General features: G+C 40.1%; 2 protein-coding genes across 2 annotated transcripts; one reads left to right on the top strand and one right to left on the bottom strand.

The window, feature by feature from the left end:
* Window positions 1–546: 546 nt before the first annotated feature.
* Window positions 547–1,782, top strand: LOC107721132 (E3 ubiquitin/ISG15 ligase TRIM25-like; the record flags this gene model as incomplete). Its single annotated transcript, XM_016529001.1, has 2 exons — window positions 547–1,170; window positions 1,675–1,782. Coding segments are annotated over exons 1-2 (678 nt in total), but the record flags the coding sequence as incomplete, so codon positions are not given.
* A 4,894-nt stretch (window positions 1,783–6,676) lies between these two features.
* Window positions 6,677–10,536, bottom strand: LOC107721123 (gastrula zinc finger protein XlCGF26.1). Its single transcript, XM_016528989.1, has 2 exons — window positions 10,176–10,536; window positions 6,677–8,002 (listed from the first exon to the last, which is right to left on the bottom strand). Exons 1-2 carry the CDS (start codon window positions 10,258–10,260, stop codon window positions 6,744–6,746), a joined length of 1,344 nt encoding a protein of 447 aa, XP_016384475.1. The 5' UTR covers window positions 10,261–10,536; the 3' UTR covers window positions 6,677–6,743.
* Between the last annotated feature and the right edge of the window lie 2,740 nt (window positions 10,537–13,276).

A 13,276-nucleotide genomic window follows, 5' to 3' on the forward strand; every position in this document is an offset into this window, starting at 1 on the left:
ATCATGTTTTAACCTTATATGTTTTTCCTTTGCATCATTAATGTGTTAAATAGAGAAATATGAAAGGAAAAACTGTGTTTGTCCCCAAAACACTACTTGCATACAGACAGCTGGCCTACTGACACTCAACCCTGCAAGACCATGCTGGTGAACCAGCATCACCAGCTCCCTTTTGCTTGAGAACAGCATGGATATGCTGATCCACCAGCTAGACCAGTACTATACCAGCATAAACCAGCACTATACCAGCCGGGACCAGCTTGGAATCCATGCTGGTTTATGCTGGATTTTTCAGCAGGGTACTTATCCAGAGTGAGCAAAAGGGCTGGCAAAATCACTCTGGACCCCTCACATCCAAGTTCCATTCAAGTTCCCTCTGTAACTTGTGTTCTTTGAGTGTTTGTCTCTGTGTTTGTTTGTCAGGTGAGTCGAAACTAAACTCAGGAATGAGGAACCTGTTTTACAGACTCAGACACGCCTGTTTTACACACGTCCCTCAAACACAGAACCAGGAAACAGGAATCACATGAGTTCAGGGAAAGAGAAACTGTAGAAGTGTAGAGCTGTTGTGTGTTTGTGTCTCTGTATTCATGCAGTAAAATGGCAGAAGCCAGATTTTCTCAGGATGAGTTCTTGTGTCCGGTGTGTCTGGATCTCCTGAAGGATCCAGTGACCATCCAGTGTGGACACAGTTACTGTAAGAGCTGTATTACAGACTGCTGGGATCAGGAGGATGAGAAGAGAGTCTACAGCTGCCCTCAGTGCAGACAGACCTTCAGTACAAGACCTGCTTTATTTAAGAACGTGGTGTTTGCTGGAATGCTGGAGAAACTGAAGCAGACTAAACTTCAAAGTGTGGTTCCTGCTGGAGCTGGAGATGTTCAGTGTGACGTCTGTACTGGAAGAAAATCAGCCGTCAAGTCCTGTCTGGTGTGTCAGGAATCTTACTGTCAGAATCATTTTGAGCGTCACGAGGAGTTTCATTCACGTAAGCCACACAAAGTGATTGAAGCCACTGGACGACTGCAGGAGATGATCTGCCAGAAACATGAGAAGCTCCTTGAGGTTTTCTGTCGCACTGATCAGAAATGTATATGTGTGCTGTGTACGATGGATGAACATAAAAACCACGACACTGTATCAGCTGCAGCACAGAGGACAGAGAAACAGGTATTTAACACTAGACACTGATGAAATATTGCTGACACTCGTTTCATATGTGTTTATATCAGCACCATATTAACAGCTTACAGCATTCACACTGCTCACCACAGCAGAAATGAACAGCAGCTGCACACAAACACTTTCTGTTCAGTAAATCTGACTGAATCCAGATGATTTTAGCCATTTATAGCTTCACTTCAGTCATTTATTTTCTGTCTAGAGCTGCAGCTTAATTACGCAGAACACAGAAGTCAATGTGAAGCTCTACATCTATGTCAGATTCACTTTCATAATACTTACACTTATAGTGTGAAACAGGCCTAAATCACACGATAATTCATGAAAGATGATAGTAAATGATCAATCTTCCCTTCTACAGCCATTGATTATCAGTTCAGATACGTAACCGTTAAACTGCCTCTCCCTACTTTTCCTGGATTCATCTGTTCACTTGATGATTTAGTGCCAGTAGTTTTCTGTGACATTCACTATCATCTGTTTGTCCTGCAGAAGCAGCTGAAGGAGACGCAGAAGACGCTCCAGCAGAGAATCCAGCAGAGAGAGAAAGATCTTCAGCAGCTGAGAGAGGCTGTGGAGTCTCATAAGGTGAGTCTGGAGAAGAAGAGAAGAGTCGTATCCTGATCATCCAGACAGATTTGATGTGTATTCTCAGGTGTTGTGTAGAGAGAGTGTGTGTGGACGCTGTTACTGGGAGCTGGAGTGGAGTGGAGATAAAGGTGTGTCAATATCAGTGTCATATAAGAGCATCAGCAGGAAGGGACAGCGTAATGAATGTTTGTTTGGATCTAATGATCAGTCCTGGGGTTTGTTCTGCTCTCCCTCCAGTTACTCATTCACACACAATAACATAGAGACTGTTCTCTCTGTGAAGTCCATCAGCAGCAGAATAGGAGTGTTTGTGGATCACAGTGCAGGAACTCTGTCCTTCTACAGCGTCTCTGACACAATGAGCCTCATCCACACAGTCCAGACCACATTCACTCAGCCGCTCTATCCTGGGTTTTGGGTTTGTACTAGATCATCAGTGAAACTGTGTTGATGAATCAGAATAGATTGATGAGAGATTCTACCCATAATGCTTTGACCCGCATGATAAATCTGTAACAGTGAGATGTTATAGAGTCTCTTCATGACATTGATACTGCAGCTGAACTTCTGTCAGTGAAATAAGATGTCAGAATAAATGTAATAAATCCTAATATAGACAGTAAGATCAGTGTGTGTGAGTCCTGCTGAGGAGGACCATGTGTTTCTGTGCTTTTCTCAACCTACATTTGTGTTAAAGGGGTCATATGATGCGATTTAAATTTTTCCTTTCTCTTTGTAGTGTTACAAGCTCTTGGTGCATAAAGAAGATCTGTACAGTTGCAAAGACTAAAGACTCAAATCCAAAGGCGATGCAATGCAACGCAACGCGTAAAAGGACAGTATAAGTCATTATAATCAGTATTTATGTCCCCACTGGATGCAACAAATGCCTCGTTTATAATGGGTTTTAATGTTTTTGTCTCGTCGCTCCGGCCGGGACACGGCATCACAATATGTTAAGGGGCGTAACATTTCTGTCACATGCTTGAGGTATTCGGCCAATCATAATGCACTGGATAGCTGGCCAATCACAGCACACCTCGCTTTTTCAGAACGATGAGCTTTGTAAAAATCGACGCGTTTCAGAAGGCGGGGCATAGAGGAGAAACAATAATGTACAGTATGTGGAAAATAATGTGTTTTTTTAACCTTAAACCGCATAAACACATTTCATTACACCAAATACTGTTGTTTTTAGCAGCATCATATGACCCCTTTAATTAAAATCAGCCAATTAGTTAATCATATTAATAATGATGATGATTAATAACTGATATTTTCATTATTAATAAATTATTTGTATGATATTTTTTCAATGTTATTTCTGTTCTCTGATATAAATAAAGCTTCTAACCACTTGACGAACAAAGGTGATGGGTTTTATTCCTCCTCTGTGCAGATCTCCAGAAGACAAATCAAGCAGCTCGTTATAGCTTCTTCTCTCATCCTAAAATCAGACGAGTCACAAAAGGAATCATATGTTGTCCTGCGTAACCATAAAATCAGACTACTGCTTAAAATTAGATAGGAGTCAGCTGGTTATCTAATTCCAATCTGATACAAAAGTGAACAGAAATGGCAGTAAAGTCAAACACTAAAAAGTGACACGTTCTTCAGAAATGAGGGCATATCACACAATCTATCCATGTTGCCATCTGCCTATAATTTCTACTTAGTGTCAGACAAATTTGCACCAAAATACTAAATGAATGTCATAAAATAATAAATGTTAATAAACTATTATCAAAGTAATACCACACCTGTTATACTCCAGCTGTGATCTGTGCCGCAGAGAGAAAATAGTTCTTCACCAACGGGCTGATCTCTTTCAAGAAGGACATTGTTGTTTAACAGTGTTCTAATCTTGAATTGTGAGTATTTTCTATGTTGTCGATAATTCACTCTGTTTGATAGTCAACTTTCCTCCTTCATCTGATGGCTTCTATCCCTGGACCAATTGAATTCAAAATCGTCACAGTTATTCCTTATGCATTTAGTTATTAAACCTGAATCTTTGGTCCTATGGGGATTTTGCTTATAAGACCAAAGTCCCAAGAGTGTGTTGTGCTGCTTTAGACAGCACAACACACTCTTATATTGTTATTAAGATATTATATATCTTATATAAGATATTTTGGGATAAATAGATGACTATTCCCTGCTCAACTTCTCACCACAGGAGAGGAATGAAAATCATCTACAGAATTAACCTTGCCTTAGGAATACATTTTATTTTCATTAAATGCACTGGTTGGAATATATAGTGTGTGTCTGTATTGTGTGTATATATATATGGGGTATAAAATTTTAATACAGCTTTAAATTATTTTTGTAAAATTCTGTCCTTTTAATTTAATTTCTTGTGAGCAAACATCATGACTATTGTACATTTTTACCCTGATTTAGAGACAAAAATGTCATGCAGTGTAATGGTAGTTCATATACCAATAAATCTTGTCAGGCATATTTAGAGCAATAATTATCTTCTAATTAAGGATCACAGCAGACCCTGAATACTTTGCCACAATACTTCAAACCACTGTTTTACTCATTTGTCAGCAAGATGTTTTTAATCATTCAAAATATAATCAAATTTAGTATGATAATTTTTTCCTTGATATATTATAGAATAAGTGTTTTGTTTTAACATAAATATATCTGTTATGCTGAATGACCATGGAACTTTATTTTACCCATATGTTGATATTTTATTTTCATAAAAGTTATTTAAAACAAAAAAGTAGGCACTTGCATTTAATACGCTTTGTGTTTTACATTTAATTAAGAAACAAAATAACAAGATAAGTCTTGTTTTCTTGAAAAATAATAATAATAATAATAATTAAACGGGTTTAAGCTTAAAACAATAAAAAATATCTGTCAATGGGATCAGAAAATTAAAAGTAATTCAAAGACAAACCAAGTGCATCTGACCCCATCAGCAGATATTGTTCTCGTTTTAGGCAAAAATCATTTTTCTGTTCCATTTTTTTGCATTTTTATAATAACCATATCAACAGTCAAGCTGTTATAGTAAATATAAATGTTTTTATTAGTTGTATTAGTAGTAAACGCAATTTTCAAGTTTAATTAATATTAATAAACTAATCTGAAAACAAGGTTCCTTCAACAAAAGTCATGTTTATGTGTTAGATCAGATATAATAAATTTTTCATAGGAAAGCCAGGTGAAACTTTACTGTACTCTGATAAACTGGTTATAGATGTATCTATCTGCTCTAAGATCTGAAGAGTTATGCAGCTAAATATAATTTCTAGAACTAGTGAACTGTTACAGCTATAATATCTGTTTCAAGATAAGATATATTATAAATAATAAATGCATTGAAGTCTGTTTATGATACACAATGTGTGACCAGAATAATTTAACAATGTATTTTTAACAAAATGCTGCTACACTTAAATGCATTTGAGCAGAGGTCAGCACGTTCAGTTCATGAACTTCTGAACTACAAACCCACTAAATGCTGCATGAATATGATAATTCATCCACAAAATGAGGCAGATCACACTTGACACATTTTGCTCCTTTTTTATTTGTTAGTTTCATCATGTACAGTTTGCACACTACACACTTGCAGCCTTGGTTATGAGACAGCTAAATTATGTAATTAATGTACTCTATTCAATCATAAACACACGGGGCTGGACTGATTTTTGCAGTCCAAGTAGACCGTATGAACACCAGTGCGCCTGTAATAACCTTATTTCAGTGAAGACAGATTCTCACTCGCGCTGAAAGAGTCGATTCGAGGAATAGAAATCATTCGTTCTATTTTAAAAAACACCAGCTGTGCCATAATTAATGATACACGCGAGAACCAACGACAGCTGACATCACTGATGCCAAACACGCCATATTCTGAAGCACAGAGATTAGCTGAGATTTGAGACTTACAGCAGAGAAATAATGACTTATATTTCTGTTCTTAACACTGGACTAGCTTTACGCTGTTTCTGTGGCTCTCGCTTCAGCTTCACAGCTCCAGGTCCTGCTATAATAAAACAGTCTGGACATTCTGCTGAACATCTTCGCTTGTGTTCAACAGAAGAAAGTCTAAACGTTTGGAAGAAAGGTCCCAGTTTTTTTTTTTTTTTTTGGAAACTCACTATTAAAGCGTCCAACATTTTTTTTTTCATGCATCACCTTACAACAAACATGATTAAGAAAATGAAACTGTTGAAGGAGTAGTTCATCTAAAAGTGAGAATGTGCTGAAACTGTACTCAGGTCATCTGAGATCAGGATGAGTTTGTTTCTTCATCAGGTTTGTAGAAATGTAGCATTGCATCAGTGTCTCAGCAATGGATGCTCTGCAGTGAATGGGTGCCGTCAGAATGAGAGTCCAAACAGCTGATAAAAAACATCACAATAATCCACAAGTAATCCACAGCACTCCAGTCCATCAGTTAACATCTGGAGAAGACAAAAGCTGGAACAAATCCAAACAAGTAATTTTGATGTGAGAGACAACAGAGATGCACTTTTTCACTGGAGGAAGAGTTATGGATTATGGACTTGATGTATTTGAGTTAAAAACGTCTTAATGCTGGATTAGTTTCAGCTTTTGTCTTCTCCAGATGTTAACTGATGGACTGGAGTGCTGTGGATTACTTGTGGATTATTGTGATGTTTTTTATCAGCTGTTTGGACTCTCATTCTGACGGCACCCATTCACTGCAGAGCATCCATTGCTGAGACACTGATGCAATGCTACATTTCTCCAAACCTGATGAAGAAATAAACTCATCCTGATCTTGGATTTTCAATTTTTAATGAACTCCTCCTTATTGGATATTAATGCAGATATAATGTTATTTAAAGGGGTCATATGATGCGATTTCAGTTGTTCCTTTCTCTTTGGAGTGTTACAAGCTATGTTCTTTTTAGCAACATCATATGACCCCTTTAAACAACATTTATAAAGCATCCCTGCAAGAATAGTTCCATTCACTTCGTCAGCTTGGGACAGTGCTTCTTCTTATGAGTCAGAAGCGTGCTCAGTCGTCCGAAGCACTTCCCACACAGCGGGCACTCGTAGGGTTTCTCTCCGGTGTGCACTCGCTCGTGTGCTTTGAGCGAGTCCAAGACGGTGAAGCACACCCCGCAGCGAGCGCACTTGTACGGCTTCTCTCCGGTGTGAATCCTCTGGTGCCGCTTGAGGTAAATGAGTCTGGTGAAGGCCTTCCCGCAGTCGAAGCACACATGCGGTTTCTCTCCGGTGTGGATCTTCTGGTGCTCTTTGAAGTTGTGGTGCCATAAAAAGCCGCGTCCGCACTGCGAGCACACGAAGGGACGCTCGGTGGCGTGCGTTTTCACGTGCTTCTGCAGATGCCTAGCCTCGATGAAGCTCTTCCCGCACTGAGTGCAGTGGTATAACTTCTCTCCCGAGTGCTTCTTCATGTGCCCCACCAGGTTCCCGTGATAAATGAAGCTCTTGCCGCATTGAGGGCAGGTGAAGGGTCTTTCTCCGGAGTGAATGCGTATGTGGATCTTCAGGTTTCCTTTGTGGGTGAAGTGGCGTCCACACTGGCGGCAGGTGAAGGGCTTGAGTCCGGTGTGGATCTTCATGTGATGCAGGAGGCTTCCTTTGTGTGTGAAGCTCTTTCCGCACTGATCACATGCAAACGGCTTCTCTCCGGTGTGGATCCGTATGTGATCGGTGAGGTTGTCTTTGTGGATGTAGCTCTTGCCACACTGCTGGCAAACGTGTGGCCTCAGGCCAGTGTGAACTCTTAGGTGATTCTTAAGGCTCTGCTTGTGAATGAAGCTCTTGTCGCACTGATCGCACGGGAACGGTCTGTCCACGGTGTGAATCCTGTAGTGATCCATCAGGTGCTCTTTACACGCGAAACTCTTCTGGCACTGAAAGCAGGTGAAGGGCAGCTTGCAAACCGTTCCCGAAGCCGCTTTCTGCATCAGGTTGGTTTCGTTCTCTGTGCAGCTTTCTCCGGAGTGAATTCTGAAGTGGTCCATCAGGTGCTCTTTGGACTCGAAGCTCTTTTTGCATTCGAGGCAGGTGAAGAAAAAGCCGGCTGTTTTCTGAGCTCTCTTATGAGACAAGCCCTTCCCAGACTCTGAGCAGCTCAAGATCTTCTGTCCGCTGAGGAGACTCTGAGGATCCTCCAGCTGATGATTATTGTCCACACTCTCCTCTTCGCACTCCTCTTCGCTCTCCTCTTCGCTCTCCTCTTTCACTTGCATCGGGCCTGAAGTAAACATGATAAAAGAATTTAAATCACAGACTGACGATTGTCAAGGTAATGGAAATAAAATTTGCACCTGTGCATTGACCCGGAAGCGGTACATAAAAGGTTTCGAAAAAATAAATATAGAAATAGAAATGAAACTGAAAATGCTTTAAGACCCTCAAAATACACATCTTTTTTGCTGATTTTTTACAATTATTTTTAAGAAATGTAACCATTTGAAGGGGTCATGAACTGAAAAACCAAAATTCCCTTAATGTTTTGACATATAAGAAGAGGTCATTGTACTATAAAAACATCCTGTAAATTTCAGAACTCAAAGCTTTCTGGTTAGTCTAAGAACAGCTTATATTGAAGGCAGTCTGCCAAAACGACAGCTTGTGGAATGTAAGACTATATGATGTAATAGTGTGGATAAGCACCGCCTCCACATAAGAAGATCGACGTCACTGTCTGTTTAGCCCCACCTACCGATTCTACATCGCTGCCTGTTTAGCCCCGCCCACAGATTCCACCTCACTGCCTGTTTAGCCCCGCCCACAGATTCCACCTCACTGCCTGTTTAGCCCCGCCCACAGATTCCACCTCACTGCCTGTTTAGCCCCGCCCACAGATTCCACCTCACTGCCTGTTTAGCCCCGCCCACAGATTCCACCTCACTGCCTGTTTAGCCCCGCCCACAGATTCCCCCTCACTGCCTGTTTAGCCCCACCCACAGATTCTACCTCACTGTCCGGTGAGTGGCGCAGGTGTCGCGCATTAGCATTTACTCCCCCGGCCCCGCCCCTCTCGTCACAATAACATTATAAGTAGGAGAACAGTACAACATAAAAAACAAAGACAGTTCATAAATATATAATATATATAAATAAAAATGTGACAAGTTTCATGTCATTTTTAGACGTGGGTATGTATGGAGAACCATTAGGTGTCAAAATTACTTTCTGTAGAATTATCTGTGACGTTATATTAGTATCAAAAAACCTTTGTAAAATATATTCAGCCTTTGCCCCCATCTCTCACACACTTTTGGGTTTAATTTTATTGATGAACATGAATAAGTTGCCGTGAAGTCACGTTAACCGAAAATTTTCCATCATTTAATTTTTTTAGCAGTGACGGAAAAATCTGAGACTTTGTTTCATATCAAAAGTAACAACGCACAAAGCTTAGCCCATTGTGATTCATTGGATGGGAGGCACACATAGACTGTATAAAAACATGGACATTAGTGTCCCTGACGTCACCCGTAGAGTTCCGAAGAGCCTTTTTGAAGCCCAAAGTGGGCAGAGCGGGCCGTCGCCATCTTTGCAGCGCGTCACCGCACGTCATTCCCGGGTAATTGAAAATGAGCAAAGAGGCGGGAGCAGGTTGTTGAAACCACGCCCACCTAGCTCGACGGCGGTGTCAGCAGCTGCAATCCACCTGTCACTCAAGTGGCCACGCCCTTAATTATGCTGAACTTTAAGGCTTAATATAATTTAAACGGATGAGTTATAAAAAAATTCACCCCCCTCACAGTTGTCATGAAGGGCAAAACGGGCTATATAGACCAAAATAATTTTTTGAACCAGGCTGTAAACATGTTTTTTTCTGCTGTAAAATTGGGCATTTTAACATGGGGAGTCTATACTGACTCCCTTTTGGAGCCAGTCGGTGAATTGCAGTTTTAGTCACTTTCGTGTTGGTTTCACAAGAGAGACTTCCGTGTTGGCTTCACGAGAGAGCGGGAGGTTGCCGCTTGGAGGCACACTACAGTATATAAAAAAAATCGCTTAATAACTTTTTCTGTGTAAAGTTATGTCCAATTTTACAACATTGAGGCCATGACAATGCAGCTATAAATCATTAAATGATGGAGAAGTTATGACTTACACAGCGCCACAGCTCAAATAATACAGAATAAATAATGTTAGTTGTTTTATATATTTTTTTTCTGCTTTAAAATTCCGATTTTTCACCCCAATTTTTAGGTAGTCAACGTCATACAACGAATTCTGTTGATTGAGATGAAAGGTTCACTGCCCTCTAAAAAAAAGTAAATAAACTACATGCATTTGTTTCATAGCTCAAGATTGTCGTTAAATAAACTACACTTCGGTTGGTTTTTTCGCGTATGCTTACACTTAAACTGCAGTCATTACGCTAATCAGTCAATAATGAAGAATCAAACCTCTAGGTTCCTCTGTTTGCTCATCTTTCACTCTGCAAGGCTCGGGAATCCTAATTTCTTCACTCTCCTCTTTAATGAAGTCCATCTTAGCAGCAGAATGTGAGGAAGACCTCAGATGATGAAGCTGGAGTTGTTTTGGCCTGTTTGGAAACGAGTCTTCATCGCGGTCCGGATTACTGCAATACTCGCCGCACTTTGGGTCAGACACGCATATTTAGAGTCACGCTAGCACTAAATGTACGTCCTTTTGAGCCACTCGAGGTATATTTTTACGTAATATCGCCTGTTTTTGACTATAAGGTGTGCTCTTGAGCGATGGGCTGACGCTAACGTAAGCTAGCAAACGCTGCGTCTTCTTCTTCTTGAGTTTTAGCGTCGGTCGACCGTCGTCGGTTTTTTTTGGTCGCATTAGCGCCGCCAGCGGACGGGAGTGTGAAGCGCCGCCGCAGGGAGAATGGTTTTTAGGCAAGTGTATATAAAAACAATTTTTTTTTACATAAAGCCAAATTGATCAAGGCCCAGCCTCTTCTCATTTAGAATAAACATCTAGAGAAATTCGAGGATAAACAGAAAGGAAAGAGAAGGCAGGTGAAACATCATCTGCAAAATAAAACCACTTCTCTCCTAAACAGGCGTATGTATAATTTATCATACCATTTCAGAAAACTGTGGAGCTAACAATCTGTTGAAGTATTAATGTAACAATCCTCCAAAAACAGTTATTATAAAATCATTCCCATTGTTTATAAAGAAGAAATACATGTACGTTCCATGAAAGGTTCATGCATATGAAATTAAAATGGCCAGCAGATAAGGGATATGCATATTAATTTATTGGTTAAAACACTTGGGTTGACTGTAAAAGTTACAACATCCAAAATAAAGCCAAAGCCTTGGATTTTTATTCGCATTATCCACTCACGCAAACCTCCCCAGGCTGGTACTGTTACATATTTGGTATTATACACTGTATTATATCCAATATCTGTCACTGCGATTGTGCTTAAAAAGGTCAAATCAGCCATTTGTGCTGCATCATACTGATCATGATTAGAATGTGTGTGTTTAAAGTAATTTGCAATGTCCTCGGCGTCTGACTCCACATCCGCGTTATACGTAACCTCAACTGGCTAAACTTTTAAAACCAACTTAGTCACGCATTACGTTTATAAGTGCCTCTACTCATCACTATTATGGTTTTTAAGAAGTTTGAAGTTCTGAAAGCAGTATTATAGATATACTATAGAACGAATCACATTCCTATTTCCATAGCGAAGCTTCAAGCAGTCATGTGACACTTTGTGATGACCAATGGATGCTCTGCAGTGAATGGGTGCCGTCAGAATGAGAGTCCAAACAGCTGATAAAAACATCACAATAATCCACAAGTAATCCACAGCACTCCAGTCCATCAGTTAACATCTGGAGAAGACAAAAGCTGAAACTAATCCAGCATTAAGACGTTTTTAACTAAGTCTAACACAGTACAAGCAGCAAGAGTAGATAGAATAGAAAAGAATAGAGAATGCTAGCGTTAGAGGGTCTTTTTTATATAATATATAAAAAGAAAACAATTAGATAGAATACAGAGTGCTAGTGTTAGAGGGTCAAGGTTTTTTTTAATAAATAAAAAGAAAAGTAGGTAAAATAGAAATAGAATAGGGAGGCTAGTGCGAGATGTACTGTATCTTTAGCCGATTCTTGAAGATGGCTAAGGACTCAGCTGCTGGGATTGAGTTGAGCAGATCATTCCACCAGGAGGGAACAGTTAATGTAAAAGTCTGTGAAAGTGATTTCGTGCCTCTTTGGGATGAACAATAAAGCGCCGTTCACTCGCAGAACGCAAGCTTCTGGAGGGCACATACATAAGTCTGAAGTGAATTTAGGTAAATGCAGGGCTCCAAACGTGACTAAAGCCCGAGACACACTGCACGATTTTAGCAATCCTATAAGATTGCTAAACTGTGCGACACGGATCTAATGAACTTGGCTACGACGTGTGTGTAGACTGTACGATGATAACACCTACTGACTCGTACACTACGACGCATGTTTCTATAGAAGAATAAAACGTCATCAGCATGCACTCGTGGTAAACAAAAAGAGCATGATAAATCACACTTTAGCAGTTATGTTTTTTTATGTTAAAGTGGAAGCGGCGAAAGAGGAAGGCACAAGAGCTTGAGGTAAGCAGCTTTATGTTTTAGCGCGTTGATTTCATGTCGTATTTTTATTGGTTGGTCAGTAAACGAGGATCATAGCAGCAAACACACGGTGCGATGATCATGCTCTCTCACTGTACGACACAGGACCACCGATTAGGAGCCACGATCACAGAAATCGCCACGATTGTTTCACGATGACAATCTTTCGTCTGGGACAGCCCAAAATCCCTTTCGGGCTTAAAACGGTCACATTTGCGACCAAAAATATTAATTTGCGAGTGAAGTTTTTGCTGAGGTTGCCACTGGTGACTATATAAATGCACACGTTAGATATGAAAATTTGCATGTAATGTCTTTTTTCTTAATTGTTTTACGCCAGCGCTGACGGCACACCTGCTAAAAGAAGCTCCAGTTGTTCAGCGCGAGAGAGATCGAAACGACGGAGACGTGCAAAGTACAAGTGCAGAAAAGGAGTGTCTATTTCGTGCACAACCTGAACAAACTACAACAGGTAAAGCTGTCAGCTGTGTGGATCTTGGCAATATCGTTAACAGTTCTCATTTATAATCAATAGCATGGCTTCTTGTTATGTTTAGTCTATATGCTATGTTCTGTTAATTCTGTTAGCATACTTGCCCTCTAGTAATCGCAATAAGCTTTGTGCTCCGTTACCGTTTAATAAACAAAATATCAGCTTTAAAATTCTGCTGAATTCATAACGAAGTTTAAACAATAAACCGTTTTGGCGCTCTTCAACGTGAGCGATTGCTTTAGCGCCTCAGTTCAAGCGGCATGTGAACCCATCATATCTTTACCACTATAGTACGAAATAAACATGAATGAACATCAGAAGGTAGGCTATTTTATAAGATAGTACAACTTACTGAAATGTCTCATGTAATCGCTTAGCGTTACAAGCTGCGGAAAACGTGTAAA

The sequence above is a fragment of the Sinocyclocheilus rhinocerous genome, unplaced genomic scaffold, assembly GCF_001515625.1.
Source record: "Sinocyclocheilus rhinocerous isolate Xijiao unplaced genomic scaffold, SAMN03320098_v1.1 scaffold180, whole genome shotgun sequence".
In the NCBI taxonomy this organism is placed as follows: domain Eukaryota; kingdom Metazoa; phylum Chordata; class Actinopteri; order Cypriniformes; family Cyprinidae; genus Sinocyclocheilus; species Sinocyclocheilus rhinocerous.